The sequence below is a fragment of the Miniopterus schreibersii genome (genome assembly GCF_964146895.1).
Source record: "Miniopterus schreibersii genome assembly, chromosome: 12".
Taxonomy (NCBI): Eukaryota; Metazoa; Chordata; class Mammalia; order Chiroptera; family Miniopteridae; genus Miniopterus; species Miniopterus schreibersii.
In genome coordinates this window covers 28207670-28225382 of record NC_138112.1, presented here as the reverse complement: position 1 = coordinate 28225382, position 17713 = coordinate 28207670, and the positions used below count along the sequence as shown (strand labels likewise).

The window sequence follows — 17713 nt, the reverse complement described above, 5'->3', positions numbered from 1 at the left end:
AAGTAATAAAGAAGAGTCTGAAGGCTCTGAGTAAACTGTACAGTAAGGATGGGGCTCATAATGTGAATTGTTACTCATCTGTTTTTTAGTCAATGATTGGGAAAATAATAATTATAAGCCTACCAGAAACTCCCAATTTTGCTGGGCTCTTTCATAAACTCAAAAGAGTATCTGTCCTCAATTTACTTATAATTCTAAATCTAACTGTCATTTTTCCATTTGTTCCTTTGAAAATGATGTTTCCTCCTATATTAAAAAATAGCTGCCCTCACATTAGTGACAGATTTGCTTCTGTTTTTTTTGGAACAGCCAGAGGGTACCCAGCTTTCATAAGAGGCATCCATAGAGTTATTGCCTGTATATGTTTAATTCTAAATATTGGCATCAGCACTGTAACAATAGTATGTTTTTAAGGGATAAAATTTCATACAATCACTCCAAGGTATTATGATTTTGACCTTTAGGGAGAGATTGCCTGCATTTTAAGACATGTGGATCCAAACTCATCCTTGATAGGTCTATATACAAATTTCATAAAATTTGTATTTATATATAAACATACTATGCAACAGAGAGATTTCCAGAATATTTCCCTTCGCCATCTGATCAGTGAGATCACTTTTCTTCTTTAATTCCCTCGCTGTCAATTCAAAGCCCATATTGCACTCCTCAGCAAACTCTCTATAGACACAGTCAGATGGCCTGTCTAATTCTGTCTGTTGTGCTAATTACCATTTTATCTGTCACTCAATTCAGTCTTGCTCACCTACGTCAGTGTAAACAGAAAAGCATTCAGCTCTTTTCCTTAAAGAGAATAGATACAAAAGAAAGCAGTTACAGTGACAGGAGAGACAGGCTCACTTGAGAAGATGGTTAGGACCTGCCCTGTTGAATAGCAGAGGTGAAAATTTCTTTCACCAGGACTTTTAAATAGGCATTAGTCACTTTTATATCTTTTTTTCCTTCTTTCTTCCCAACCTACCATTATCCAATCAACAAACTAAGCATGTATTAAACTGCCAACTGGGTATTGTAATTGTCTTACGTATGATAAAGATGACACAATAGTGTCACCATTGATTACAATCACATGAAAAATACTCATCCCCATTAACAAACAAAAACAAATTAAAAGAAAAACTGCATGCACTTCTTAGCTTACAAGATTTATAATTTTTTTTTTTTTATAAGATAAAATCATCATGAGTATAGGAGAAAAAACATGTTCATAAATTCCTGGAATGGGAGGACTATAAATTTGTAAAGTCTTCTTAGAAGCAATTTGGCAATGAACTCTAAGCTCTACAGGGCTGGAATCAATCTCTTTTGTTTCCCATTATATCCCCATTGATTAACACAGTGTTTTGGCATGTGGGAACTGCTCAATAATTAATTGTTGAATAAAAACTGACTGAATGACTAGATAAATACTATAAGGCTTAAAAAAATTCATACCCTTGACTCAGTGAATCCTTTTTTGAAAATATATCCTCATGAGAAATGTGGTCAAAAGTTCATGTACACCCATGCTTACTTCAGCATTGTTTATATTACTACTAATAAAATAAGATGACCTAAATGCCCAACAATTTGAATTTTGATAGAAACAGGAATATTCGGCAGTCATTAAAAATTCTGTCAACTCAGGAAAATGTTCACAACATGATGTTAATTTTAAAAAGCGGTACAGTTTGTCTGGCCAGTGTGGCTCAGCGGTTGAGGCTGGACCTATGATCCAGGAGATGGCGGTTCGATTCCCAGTCAGGGCACATGCCTGGGTTTCAGGCTCTATCTCCAGTAGGGGGCGTGCAGGAAGCAGCCAATCAATGACTCATCATTGATGCTTCTATCTCTCTCTCTTCCTCTCCCTTCCTCTCTCTGAAGTCAACAAAGACATATTTTTAAAAACATAAATAAATAAATAAATAGCAATGCAGTTTTATATTCTTAACTTCTAAGAGACGCATATAAACAATACTTCATATTTAGGTACATCTGTGAACATGCATTACTACAAAATATTACATATTTTACTGAAACTAAAAAGATATCAAATTATTAACTGGTTAGCTCTAGGTGGAATTTAGGTGTTCTGAATTTCTCAAATGTATCATTAGCTTACAATATTTTTACTATAACCTTGTATTATTTCCCCATCAAAAACAAATCATAAAATTATTTTAAATAGTATAAATGCTCACCTTTAAACGAAAAGAATTTATGATTACCTATTTAGTTTTTATTTTAAAAAAACCTTAAAGTTGAAAACAGAAAATTGAAAAACATTGCAAGTATTTTTTTACTTAATTTTTGTGTGAACCTAAAACTGTTCTAAAAAATAGAGTAAAAAACTAAATCATTGAATTAAGTGCAATAATATGTGTGATAGAGAACAAATAAAATAGGTCAGAGAAATGAATGACCGGGGTACAAAAAGAATCAAAAAGCTGTTTTGTAAGATGATCTTGCCAGTCGTTCAGAAGAAGATATACGTGCTAATTATTCTAAAAAGTATTATAAATCTAAAATTTATTTATATAGTTTTATTTTATTGTTTAATTTAGTTTTATTTTTTATTGAACTTCTTGGGGTGACCTTGGTAATAAAATTATACAGGTTTCAGGTATCCAATTATACAATATAGCATTTGTATATTGTAAAGTGTGTTTACCACGCCAAGTCAAGTCTCCTTCCATCATCATTTATCACCCCTCTACTTTTTATTTCCCTTCACCCCCCTTCCCTCTGGCAATCACCATACTTACTGTTGTCTGTGTCCATGAGCCTTTCTTTAGTTCATTTTTAAAGTACTTACTGAAAAAATTATCACAATCAATGTTGACCACTAACTAAAAAGCACAGCCTTTCAGAATAAAGTGCAAGTATGTTCAGTTATAGATTCTTAAGATGATGGTGCCAACTACTGTGCTCTGAGCACTTATATCTAATAGTAAAAGTGATGGGAAAGAAACGTCATGCAGTCTACAACAGGTTGTGCAGAAACTAATTATAAAGTAATACTTCATGACATCATCTCAACCGCCTAGAGAACAAGTGACTTCTAAATTAGACAAAGAAACTGTAGAATCAGAATTTTTTTCCTTGTTGTCCTCTCAAAGTGCAGTGTTGTCCTTCTCATCACTGAACATCATGACCCATTTGAATGCAGAACCAATTTATGAACAGTGATTCAAACATTTTCACAGCACCGGAGAACAGAATAAGAATTTCAGTAACACTCAAAACAAGACAAATAAAATGAGAAATCTACGTTAACTTTTTGTTACAATCTGTTTGTTATTAAATTAAGCTACTATAAGGATAGAAGATGTTCCCCTTGATCTTAAGGTGCTTGCATAATTAGTAATAGTAATAATTATAAATCTAATTCAAAACTGATTAATACCTTTACATACAAGGCCCTGTGCTAACATTCATTCAGAAGTCAAGAACAACTTACTGACCTACTGCTACACGCTGGGTACTGGGGAAACAAGGGCAGATAAACAGGTCATGCTCTAATGAAATTTAGCTAGTGAAGCAGACAGACATAAGTATAAAGCAGACACAGTCTTTCTACTTCACAGCTACAGATGCAGCTGACAAGTCTGGGTCTACATATATAACTTAATAATAATACTATAAGAATTGTCACAAAGAGGTGATTGAACAGATGGCTACTGTGAGTTAAGTTCTACGATGGGCATATGAGGAATCCCAGTCTCTAATCAGGAGACTGAGCAGGAAACAACTAACTACAATGCAAGGTAATGTGCTAATTGTGTAGGACACCATGTTAAACAGAAGTTTTATGAGCTAAAATGGACTGCAAAGGATTACAGAGGAGTACATGTTTGAACTAGGTCTTTAAAAAATGGATAGGATTTGTTAGGCAGAATGGGACATTCCATCAAAAGGAAATGGAAGGCTGATAGTCTAGGGCGGAGGTTGGCAAACTTTTTCAATAAGGGCCAGACAGTAAATATTTTAGGACTTTCTGGCTCGACAGTCTGTATGGCAACTACTCAACTTGGCCATTGCAGCTCAAAAGTTGCCATTGCAGCACAATTAGTAAACAAATAAGCATGGTTATGTTCTAATAAAACTTTACTGATAGACAGTATAATTAAAATTCATATAATTTTCAAATGTCATGAAATATCTTTCTTATTATTTTCTTCGACTATTAAAAATATTTTAAAAACACACATTTTTAGCTCATGGCTATCCAAAAATTGCTATCAGCTTGGATTTGACCTGCAGGTTATCATTTTCTGGCTTCTGATCTAGTTGGCTGGAAGGCAAGGTAAACATACACACACAGTAATGCACATAACAGTATCAAAGATCTAAACCAGGGGTTCTCAATTCTAGCAGACTCAACCTTTCCATTTTATAATAAATGTTTTTTAATAACCTCCTTTCTCCATCTAAGTGAAACTCATAGATAACACAACTGCCCATACATAAGTTTTTATAAGATGCCCTGACTCAAGTAAAAGGAGAAATACAAAGAAATTATCCTATAATGTTTTGAATATGGCAATATGTGAGCCCAACTATACTAGACAATGTCATGAAGTAGTCAAATGCTTATATATACTTATAATGAATACAGTTAGATTTCAATGGAATAAAGAGACCGCTTACCCTTTCTTACAAGAAGCAGAGGAAAAGTGAAAGAGCAGATATGTAATGAATCCTAGATTGAAAATTGTTGTTAGCAGTGATAACAGATCACCTATATGTGATAAGAGATCAAAATAAATGACATTAGTTGAAATATAGATAACCTAACAATATTACCAATAGTTAAAAAATGTTAATAGAGAATATAAAAATGTCATATTTTCACAAACAAACTGGCCCTCATTTATAACTTTAGCATAAAAATAATTCCATTTAATATAGGACAGACCAGTGAGAAAGTTTATCTATCTATCTATCATCTCTATTTCTAGCCTATCTATCTTTACCCCTGTTTGGAATTCCTCTTCATGTAAAGGTATACATTTAATTTCTAGTACTTCAAAAGATCTTGGAAATTTATTCTTTGGAAAACAAAACATAACAGGGAATGGGGGGTGGATACAAACAAACAAACAAAAATTCTAGCAAACTAAGGGCTTATAGGGACATTGAGAGTAGATGACCATTGAGACAATATTAGAGTAATATTGAAAACAAGAGAAAACTCTAAAATAAATAATTTCAGATAATTTTCACAAAATAGATGAGCTATTGTGGGACAAAATATTTTGAAAATTAATATATGGTATGGCAATCAAATGAATTATTTTTAGAACAATCTTTTATTAATGAAATTTGGTGAGGATCTTCATATTTCATGTGTTTTTACTAATTTAAAATCTTTGGGTGTAGGTCTATTAAAAGGATTCTCAAGTCTCTTCAACTATATATATTTTTGCAGGTGACATATACAAATGTAGGCCGATACAGGAGAGGTGTGTCAGTGACACCAATACCAAAAGCAGCAGCATTGCTATGAGGATGGGATTTTCCAAAACAGGAATCAACTCTTGATAAAATTCCTAACAGAACAAAGTACAATGACTCCTTGATTTGCACATGAATTGCATTCTTAGAATATTTATGATTATTAAATCCTTTCAGAAAATACTTTGTATTTGTTGGTAAAACTGAATTTGATTTTGAAGGCTTAGAAAATCATAAAGGTAAAAACATCTTCATGAATATCCAGTGGGATGTTAACAATTGTGAAGTACATGGGACAGTTCTTTGTTGTGCAAGACTGCTTTTCACATTATAATGCCATTTAGCATCCCATCCCTGTCCTTCTCCTAAATGCCAGTATTACCTCCCAATAATTAACCACACATAAATACCTCCATGCATTTCTAAAATAATTTTTAGTGGCTCTTCTCTCTCCTTATCTCCTTGGGGACTGTTGGTCTGAATTATGTGATAGTAAAAATTAGTTTATATAACTTTTTGTATAATGTCCGACCCCACATTATCAACAAATTGCACGCTTAATAATTTCTGTCAGTAATTACCCTTCATGAAGAGGAGCGCATAAAGCCTAAGAGAAGTGCAGCCTGAAACAGTAAAAAGAGAACTCAGTTCTGAGCTCAAAGACTTGGATCAATTCTGCCGCAAACTGAATGACCTTGAGCAAGTCTTTTAACTTTTCTAGGCTTCAGGTTCTACTTTGGAAAATATACTAGATGATCTCCAAATTCCCATACAGCTCTGATATAATTATAAAACATTATATGCCTTTGGGAAATTCAAAGAACAGGACAGAGTAGAGAATAAAGGAGAATAAACTCAGGTGAGGCTACATTTGTAACAGATGAAACAATCAGAAAAGGGCAGAGGACAGACAATGGAGGCGGTGGTATTAATGAGACAGTTGATTCTTGGCATGATAGATACAGATAGGCAGGCTATCTGTATGTGATTCACCAACATTCAGTAACGCAAGATGCTCTGACTTAAAAGACAGAAAGTGACTACATGCACTTTTATTTTGTATTTATACTAAGGCGATAGGTTCCTAGTTCGTCACCATAAATTTTTCAAAAGATCGAAAATTTGACTTTGGGTAGTAAACAGACAAAATAATATACAAGTGATATATTATAGAATTGTACACTTAAAACTTACATAATTTTATTAGCAAATATCACTCTAATACATTTAATAAATTTTTTAAAAAAGTTTTTGCAAAATTGAATCCACTTTGCAAATAACCATGGACTATGAGGTCTTTCTAGAAGCAAGCATCTTACTCTGGTGTCAGTGCTGGGGATCAACTCCAATTGGTTCAGGTCAGCACAGCTCTTAACCTTGATCAGAGAGAAAAGGGTTCTTTAGGGGCCCAACCAACTCAGGGTTCCTGAGACCAGAAAATGAAGTAGAATGAGAAAATCTAAGATTCAGCTAGAGGGTACCAATCATGTCAAAACTCCAATCCCTTATAAAAATTAGAGAATTAAAGAGGTCTCCCGGGAAATTCTGCCTCTCAGATTTCCTCAAACAGGCCTTTCTGTAAGATTGGTAGAAAGCTTAAGGGGGTCAGACAGACCTACTATTTGAAACTAGTTCTGCCCTAATCAGTTGTGCCATCATGAGCAAGTTACTCTTAACCTCAGTTTCCATATCTGTAAAATGGGGATTACAATACCACTCCTTTAGTGTTGCTGGGAGAACGCAAAGAAATGACTAATGTAAAGAAAGCCCCTAGCCCAGCGCTTCACACATTGTGGATACTGTGAGTATTCCATAAATATTGTCATCTCTGCTCTTTGCTTTTCCACCGTCTACATTTATGCTTTGCTGACGTCAGCATCCAGAAGCAGGGCTGCCAGGAGTGTTGACCAAGTGGCTTCAGGTCTGCCCATGGAATGCTTGAATTCCTTCTGTAATACCTCTTATTCTTTACTGTTTCACTTGCCCGAGGGCTGCTGGTGTCTTCCAGAGGCTAAAACTTCTTATTATTCCTTCTTGGTAAGGGGCTTTCTTTATCGTAGGAATCAGTAGAAGCAGCCACAGAGTTAAAACAAACTTGTCAGATCTTTCTGGCTGGGCATAAGCTGAGCTTGAAATTTCAGCCTAGGGCAACTCTACTTCTTGGACAAAAAAAGCCCTCTGCACTCAAGTTGCTGCAAACTGCTGTTTCTAGAGAAGCTTCAAAGGTATGATTAGGGGAGATTTACAGATTTTGGCTAAATACTTCAAATGCAATTGTTCTAGCAGCATATTACCGAGAAAATCTAACACCACCTACCTTTGAATACACGTTTATGGGAATGCTACTTCATCAGTACAATTCTGTCTTATGTGATTTTGTTCTAGTGTGCACCATTGTAAATCTCCGAGAACCCTGAAGGACAATATGTCACCCCATCATCATGTGGTCCTGTGCCAAATGTTTCTGGACAGTTGCCTAGCCTAATCTTCATCATTATAAGTAAGACATCAGAAAATTCAGGGGACAAACTAGAAGCTCAAATAAAAGACTACAATAATAATAATTACTTTTATGGATAATCTGGATATTACTTGTAATCATAAATACCTTTTTTTAACTGAAAATTTTCTGTGTTCTATGTAACATGTTGGACTTTAGGCATTTTCAATTCTTGTTATATTTTCCTACAATATGATTTTATCATCCTAAGTTTTAGAGAGGCCACAAATGAGCCTTAAAGAAGTTAAACAATGAGGTCACATGGAGCTAGCAAGTTCAAATTTAGGATTATCTAACTCTAAAGCATACATCCTTTCCAAAGTGCTTCCCATTAATTAATGGGTGTCAGTTGACAGAGTCACCAGATACTTAGTATTGGCAGAGATAGGGAGGTTCATTTAGAGAAAACCAGTTTTCTTAGAAACAGAGAATCTGAAGCCCAGAAGCGTTTAATGACCCTGGAGCCAAACACATAGAGTGGCAGAGCAGACACTCGAATCCTGTGGGGACTCTTGCTGCTGACCCCATGGAGTCCTCACCAAGGACCAGCAAGCCTGCTGGACCTCTCCATGGGTGCGCAGAACCAGGGGCAATCCCACACAGGCACCAGGGTGTTAAATGTGTTTGTTTTTGTTATTTTTATCCCCAAAGCATATTTCTCTTTGCCCACGTAATAATCACATTTTTTTTTCAATATTCAATTCGATTCAGCCTAATTTTCATTCACTACCTCTAGGAAGTCTTCACAGACTCACCTCTCTTCCGTTCCCAGAAAATCAGGTATAATGAATTAAGGAGTAGCTTAATAGTAGTCAACATTTGGGGGACTTATATTCATTCCACAAATATTTATTGAGTCTGTCCTATATGTAAGCACTGTGCTACGTACTTCACATGTGTTACGTTAATTATTCTTCACCACAGTCCCATGAGTTAGGTGCTATTTTAATCCTCATTTTACAAAACAGAAAATCTCAGCCTAAAGAGATGTGGTATCTTTGCTTTTTCCCCCAAAGAAAAAGTATCTTGCTCTCTCACTTCCCTGTGGTTCCTCTGTGTCCTAATATACATTTACGATGGAATCTGTAGGACTTCATGGAAATTTGTTTCATTTCCAAAGTGTGATTTATGATAATATAATTCTGTGTATATAATGATATATTTGCTAAATATTATACACCATTAAAGGCCATAAACTCCACAAGGTAGAATAGTATCTAGTTTGTTTACTGTTATATCCACAAGGCCTGACCGAGTGGCACAGAGTGGGCACTCAGGAAATGATAGTTGAATAAATAAATTAAGAATGAATGAATTAAAGAATGAATGAAGAACAAATGCACAGATGTCTAGTCTCCAGGCTACTGTTGTGTGTTGCCTCCTCAGATCAGCCTGCATTGGGGAGAAATGCCACATAAGCAATGATGGACATGGTTTTTTCCCAAGGCCAACACTATTATCCTAGATGTGCATTCTAGAACTCATTTCTGGACTCTATAATTTTCCATTTTCTTACCTATTATTATGGTTATATCAATTCTACAGATCCAAATGGAATGAAAACTGATTTGAGAAGGGACAGAGCTGTTTTTTAGTCCTGCTGAGAAAGAACATAATGACAGAGTCCTGTTAGTACACAGCACCCCAAATAACAGGAGTTTGGCAAAGAGCCTTGGGAGGAAGTCAAGTCATTACCACGGCCCTCTATTATAGCAGCCGGAAATCACACTGCTGATTTCCACGTAATACAGCAAATATCTCCGAGGGCAGGATCCCAGCTCCCAGACACTTCACAGCCCTCAGGCACGTTCTGTACCACATGTGGATGTTCTAAAACACACTCTCCTTCTTGCTGCTCTATCAAGGATCCTAATGTTTAGTATCATTACCCAAGCCTTTGTTTTACAATATTTTACACAATACCGCTAGTTAATTTAAGGGGTAAAAATAGTATAACAAAATTCTCAGAACAGACTTAATTTTAATGGACACATATTCATAAAAACATATACACTCTTATTTTGTGATAGTTATACATGGGCATATAGTGCATATTCACATCTGTATATTTTAAATATTAAATATAGTATTCTAAAGATGCATATGTGAATGATACCAACATATATACATATGTATGTATATCAGCATTTTTGAGTACCTATCAGTAGTAAAGGAAATATAACTTATACAGAGAGAATAAAACATTCTTTGTAAAAAATAAGCTAGTATATTCTAGATAAAAAGAATATAGAACTTTATATTTTATGTGTGTGTGTATACATGCATGTATACACAGTGATGTATATATATTTGTATACATACTTATGCATACATAAAATTGTTAATATATGCAATGCAAGTAGTTAGGTATTATAGAAATATTTACATATATATTAAAATCACCATATGTATATATAGATAAATTAAAAACTATTCAACATAATATATTTGAAAGTGTACAAGAGTGGGATAAAGAGAGAAACTGATCAATCTATCTCAACACCTATATGGGACTGAGATGGCAAAAGAGTGAAAGGATCAGGTGATAGTGTCACAACATCGAAAACCCTAAAAGATATAGTATTACAGCTCTAATATTTAAGGACCACTGTTTTTCCTAGCCAATAATAAAGCACATGTGAGTAAAAGAGAAAGTGTATGGAAATGTGTATGCAAAAGAATAATGGGAAATGGGTGCTTCAATTTACTGCCTTCTCATATGTCACTGGATCTTTAATTTTCAGTGCAGAGAGTCTATTTCAATCCTTTAAAGCATTAAGTAGCTATAAATTTAAGGCAAGTAGGAGGCTGACTTTGTTAAAAACCAAGGAAGAGGAAAGTTTCCCTTGGTGGATGAAATATGTACCAAGAGTTCTTGAGAATGGTTATTACAATGTCGTATTAGAGATTTTGGGTTGGGAAATTATCATTTATGACATAAAATTTTATTACATATTGGATACAAAATTATAACAATAAAGCAAGCTTGCTTATTTTACTCTAAAGCAAGTTTGCTTTTTCTACTCTTTACAAAAACCATTAACTAGATGTGAGTTTGTGTGCTTTGCCTCTGGAAGCCTTGAGAATGCAGTCAATACCGAGATATAGGTTAAAGACACTTAAACAAGTGTATTTGTTAAAGACTATATAGAGACTTCAAAATTGTCAAGACTGTTTATTCAGTTTGAGATTGATACTAACTTTAAAAATTAAATGATTTCTGAGTGTCAAGTTCCATTTCAAACTGAATTTAATACTAAAATGACAATATATACTTGATTTAAATCAGAATGCATGCTAAGATGCATGATGTTAATGTAACAAAACCCATATATTTGGCCAAGTGTATGGAACTATAACATTAAGATCTAATGATATATGGTATTCTTAGATGTACTCTTTATAAAATTAACACTAAAATTCGAATGTTCTTTACACCTCTCAGATCATAATGTTTCACTCATGATCAATATTCAGTTCTCAATTATGCTAAAAGCATATTAAAATCAAGAAAGGATTTTTTTCTGCAAACACAGCTTTTCTCTTTTCAACAAATATTTAAAAACAGCCATTGTTCTGCACGTACGACAATGATCACAGGTGCATTTTATTTATATTTTATAGCATTTAAAGAAAGTTGTTTTTCCTCTCTGGATGGAAGCAGGAAAAAAATGGGCCAATTTAATTTCTGGTAAAATGCTAGTAGTTTGGGGCAAGAATAAGCTGGGAATCAAATTAAGGGAACCTGCATATCTGCTTCAGAAATGTATTCTAGGAGAGAGAGTTTTTTAATATAAATTACCTATTGCTTCTCTATAATAAATGAAGTGTTTCATTATTTTATTCTGAGAATAATCCTCCTGTAGCTTGCTATCAGTGATTCCTTTTGCTTGTAAAACAAATTATTTCATATAAACAACATTTCTTCTCTATTACTAAATATGTATACAGCATTACAAGAGTAAAATTAGAATGGTATGCTTCAAATCATTACTTCCCATAACTGAAGAAATCTATGTTCTTTTAACTTCAAAGAGACAGAAAGTATCTGATCAAAGTTCTTTTTCTCTTCCTTAAAATAAATACAAACAAACAAACAAAAACCTAGGCTAGGCAGAACAGAAAAGTTAACAGTGATTAAAAGTAAAAGTGCAGCTAAAAGACTAGGATGCAGAACAGTAAAATCATCTGAGGGGTAGAAAAGTTGAACTTGGGGAAAAGTCACTAAAAGAAACTAAGCACAGCATCCCGGGAGTTTCACAAGCTGCCCCGAGGTGTGAGCCCACAAAACCTGTGAAAATGACACATTTCCTTGGACTACCATTTTCCAAACACACATCCCCAGCAGCCAGGGAGGACTCAGCCAAGTTTCCAAACCATCCTAACCTCACACCCCTGGCTCTCAGTTTCTTTTCATACTCAAGGGAAAGTCATAAGGAAAAAGCTCACCTGTGCTGGGCTGAACCAACCATGGGGGCAGGCACAGTGCTCCCCACAAGTCCCTTTGCCCTTGGTGCTCGTCTTGTGGGGACTTTTCCGCACACTGTCCCACAAGGTGACCAGCTTGGTCCTGTGTGGAGCTGGGCCCCCGGGTCCTGAAGAGGGCATGGTCTGAGCATTGTACCCGAGCCCCTGCGGGCCCCTCTGCCAGCCACAGGCGCAGTGGGCATCCCTGGGGAGCGTGGGCGCGCCCCTGCCGGCCTCGGTGCCGTCGGGCCCCCTGCAGCTGTGCTGCCTGGTGAGGTATGCGCTCATAGTGCACGGGTGCCCACTCTCTCCTTGGCCAGCTCTGCACAGCACCGTTTCCTCCCTCACACCCCTCTCTTCCAGGCAGTTGTAAAAGTCTGCTTCTCTCGCGCGTGGATCCCTCAGCCTCTGCCAGCTGCTATACGCGGCGCATCGTGGGAGCAGTGGGAGCCGCGAGAGCAGCTCCGCACAGCATTATCTGCGGGCTGGTAGCTCTTTGTCAATAGATGACTCAACTCACAGAGCAACTTGACAGTATCCCTGCTCTAGGCAGAAGCAATCAATGCTCCACACAGCTGGGCTACAAGACTGTACACTGTGTGACAAGCCCTTTTTGGATGAAGCCCCACAGGAAAGAATACTCTCTGCAATTTGGCATTCTGGCTTTTCCCTCTCCTGGCTGGTCCCCACGCAAAACACAGACCTCAGGAAAGAGAGCTTCTTATCAGACGAGCAGGACCCTTGTTTCCGGAGAGAATGCATCTGAGCTGAAACAATATAGCTTGAGCAATTTAAAATGATGGGGAAGTTAACCTGTCAAGGAATTTCCAACAGTTACAGGAATCACTTATCTAGAGAGATATTTGCCAAGGCAGACCAAACCAGGAGGTAACTAAATAAAGGAACATCAATATTAACTCTAAAGAAGCCCAATTCATCTAGAAAAATCACTGAGGTTACAGCATGATACTAGAGTTCTTTACGATTTGGAAGTTTGATGTGTTTTAGATAATGATTATACATTGTAATTTAAGCATAAATTCTTTATGCTATGAATGATTATTAATTCCTTCTGATTCCTAATAAAGCAATTTTCAAAGTTTGAAACTGATCGGTTGGCTTATTTTAACACAGTGTTTTTCCTTGCCCCAAATTATTCTGAGGATTTCCTTTCAAATACTTTACCACAACAAATACATTCACCACAGAGAGAGTCTGCATTTTAAAGTGAAAGACACATTCAACTCTGCCATCCAGTACTTTGGTTTCCAAACACAGAATTTTCAAATTCTTTCACTGAAAAATAAGTAAAATCTATCCAATTTAAAGAAATTTCCTTCCAGAGAGGACATGATTGTTTTAAAATGTTATTAATTGCAGAAGTCATCCATAATGTTTTCAGTAAAGGAAAAGGCACTTAGAGTTTTTATTCTGTTTGAAACTTTCACCATTTGTAACATAAATGTCTATCCTTATCACACATCCCTAATGAAATAATTTTGGTTTGATTGGGAGGCAAGTTGCCATCCATGAAGCACCAAAATACAATGATATAATACCATGATATAGTAATTTTATCTACAGACCATCAGATACTGTTAGATCTACAATCTCTGTGGATTGATCAGGGGCCAGGGTAGTATAGACTTCATTTCTGACTAAGTTAACAAGGTTATTATTTCAAAGGCCAGCATTATAACATATTCTACATTTCAACACTGGGATCTGCTAGATAAATCATTGTTATATATAAATATCCTGAATGAAAGAAGCAGAGTCTTCTCTTTCTGTGTTTCTCCACTTAAGGGTTCTTTTCTAAATTCTATACAACAAGTTGCCATTAGTACCTTGCCTGGAACAGTAGGCATCCAAAACATCTTTGCTAAATAATCATCACCCACATAAATAAGTTTGAAAAACAGGTCCTGGTTCATTACTGACTATTTTTTCCCCCAAGCACCTAGCACATTGACTACCTAGCACATAGCAGGCTTATAAATACACTTTTTGGGTGGATATATGGAGGGTTGAGTGGATGTATAAATAGAATGAAAGAGTAGAGGAATGAAGGAGATGACCAACATTTTTGGAAAACAATATTTAATTAAGAAATGCTCTGGAAACATTAGCTCTTCCACTACAATTAGCTTCAGTCCTGGTTTTGAAGTGTTAAAGAAATTTGACAAAAAAATATGAAGACTTAAACTATTTAAGAAGAAATATGGTGGCGTTAATGGGCTTTCTTCCTGAAAGAAAATCAAGGAGTCAAGATCAATACTTAAAAACAGTAAAACTGAGGCAAGTAGAACATCATGTAACACTCAGTGGGGAAAAGGGAAAAAAAAAATCATCTCCTCTCTCTCCCGCTCTCTCTCTCATTTTGTAGGCTGGGTCAATGGATAATGCTTGAAATAACTTCTGGGTTAAATAAAGCCCTAGAGAACTTCAAATCTGTCTGGTATCAGCACGACGCATGGTTATACAGTAGAGCTTGATGTGATAGGGCAATACCATCACCCCCAAATGTGAATTTCAGGAAGTGATGAGTTTGGCTCTCTCCAATATTAGCTAACCATAGTTGCTTCTCTAGTTTTTCAGGCAGCTGTCATTGCTCAAAGGCCCATTGGCATCTTCAAGGAATACATGTTCTCGCCAATTTACATCTCAAGTATAAGAATCAGTCTGCACAGGAGTAAGTCCGTGTGAACCCATTGTAGTTTTGTAATGGCCTATGCAGCTTGCAACAAAGCAGAAAATTTCTTGTCTGGGCACTGTTCAAGGATATTATAAATCCTCATTGGGACCTAAATCTCTTATGAATGGGTGTTTGTTTTTAAATTTTCACTTGAGGATATGCGTTTTTAAAATCAATTTTTAGAGAGAGCAAGAGAGAGAGAGAAATATTAATGTGAGAGAGAAACATTGATTGGTTGCCTCCGATATGTGTCCCAACCAGGGATGGAATCCACAATCTAGGTATGTGCCCTGAATGGAAATTGAACGCACCACCTTTTGGTGTATGAGACGGTGCTTCAACCAGCTGAGCCACCAGCCAGGGCTGAATGGGTTATTTTTAATGAGCTATTTCTTCTCAACATAAAGACAACAGAATTCCTATTTTAATAACCTCAACATGTCATTCCTATATTGATAAATATGTTGCATAACGAATATTACCTTCCTTGAAGGATCTTAAAGACCATAGCAAACTTCCATTAAACTCATTATATGACTATATTGAAATTATTCTTTCATTGTAAGACATGTAAAATAATTCCAGCCTCTTTTCTCCCCACCCATCATTTTTTTTTCTTTCCAACATGACATATGGCTTTCCAAGTCTGAAGGCAGACCACTTAAACAGATAAATATGTCCAACTAACCCATTGTACTATGAGACAGACCTACTAATTAAAGATAATTCAATCTGATCAACTGTAATTGGACAATTGTAATGACCATGAGATGACATGAAATTCTGGCCAAATAAGAATTAGTGGTGCCCAAGTACACAGCCTACTTATCACTGTGATTTAACATTGGCAGATGGCGCACAGGGCAATGGCTAGATGAGATATATCTTACTGACCTCTCTTTGACCTCTTACTGTTTCCATAGAGCAACCGCTGGTTTTAAAGCAGAAGCTTAAAATGAATATCCTGGCTTGATTTGTTTAAAATTAAATAGCAACGATGACTTACTAAATAAATTGCACCACATTAAAACACTACACAGACATTTTTTTCCAGATAAAACTTCCTCAGGCTCTTTCTGCATATGGGAAATGAAAATATTAATTATGAAAGAAAGGCTAAGTAGTGCTTGCTAAAAGATGGCTGGATAGCACAAGCCCTTTAGCATCCATAAGTAATGTGTTAAATAATCACAAAATGATATAAAGTATTAGATACAATTTATCTTGATTTGAAAATTGCATATAGTTTATTTCTGTGACTGCAAAGACTAGAGATGTTATAAAAGCTAACAAATTAATATTCTTGTACACCTAATAGCCTTCAGCCTAGTCAATCTCAAGATCCAATCACATTTACTTTTCAAAATAAAAGAGAAACAAGAACATTAAAGTACTAATTCAGGCACTGAATTTATTTCCTAAATAGTTAAACCAATTTATAATAAATCTTAGGAGGCAAAGCAAGAAGGAATTAACAGTGAGGAAGGATGCATGCCTAATTGCTATAGAGATTTAACTTGGACATAGAATTTAATAGGAAGTAAAAAAAAATAGCTTAACAATGCCCCAAATTCTCACTAATATACTTGGATTTGGGTGGGTGTTGAGAAGAGGGGATTAATCTGAAGTAATGTAAGGCTGAATTATAAAATGGTTTTCAGGAAATGCAGATTTATTGTATTCTATCACAGAAATACTACTGCAGAAATAAGAACATAAGTTATGTGACATTTCTTAAGATTCTGAGAACACTACTAAAAAGGTAATAATCATTTATAATTTTTTATTTTACATTTTTTAGCAATTGACTACACTGCTACAAGAAATTCATTCTCATCCTTCAAGATTACACTAATGTCGCTTCTCTGAAGCTTTCCAGATGCCCCTGGCATATTCAGTTGCATTCTGCAGTATTTGTATACTTGTGTATGTAAATACCTTTCCCAGCTGTCTATTTCTCTCAGTCACCATGACAACTGCTCTTGTCGAAGAAGCTACCGTCATTTCTCTGTAGAAGTGGTGAAACAGCTTCCTATCTGGTCTCTGGCCTCCACCCCTGTTCCAATTCATTCTCACATAGTGGCCAGAGTAACTTCTTCTAGAATGTGAATGAGATCAGGTCCTACCCTGCTTAATACCTGTCAATAAAACTTCATTCTCTGAGGATCTTTATCCCCTTAGACAGCAAATCTTTAAATGGGCTTGCATGATCCTTAATCATGTCCTGTGTGACCTGGCCTCTGCTGCTTTCACAGTGTCATCTGTGCCTTACCCCCTTGCTCCATCTGCCCTCCAACCACACAGGCCTTGACTACCTTGTGGCCATGGCACATGCTCTCGTCCCTTGTCCATACCTTCACATAAGTCAGTCCTATTCGCCCTCCTGTAAGGTGTATCAAGGAGCAGCGTCCCAAAAGCTATCCCAAGGAAATAAACAATACAATCAAGAAGAGTGGGCTTACTATGCAACATAGCTCCAAAACAACTTTCTCAGACCTTCCTTCCCATGAGATTGCCATCCCAAAGACTCTTCTATTCAGAAATTCTGGAGTCCTCTCTGCCTTCCAGAGCTCAGCTCAAATGTCACCTTTCCA

General features: G+C 36.0%; 1 protein-coding gene across 17 annotated transcripts in view; it reads right to left on the bottom strand.

Annotated features, from left to right (window-relative positions):
• Positions 1–17713, bottom strand: part of DLG2 (discs large MAGUK scaffold protein 2) — a 1618243-nt gene that overhangs the window by 628932 nt on the left and 971598 nt on the right. For 3 of the 17 annotated variants that reach the window (XM_081155095.1, XM_081155096.1, XM_081155094.1), the window contains exon 1: positions 12407–12942. The exons of 12 other annotated variants lie outside the window; for them this stretch is intronic. In XM_081155095.1, the coding sequence (XP_081011221.1) occupies positions 12407–12712 (306 nt within the window). In that variant the 5' untranslated portion in view covers positions 12713–12942. Of the gene's footprint in view, positions 1–12406; positions 12943–17713 lie in introns of those variants that run through there. 2 more of the 17 variants (XM_081155074.1, XM_081155076.1) reach the window with 1 other exon arrangement.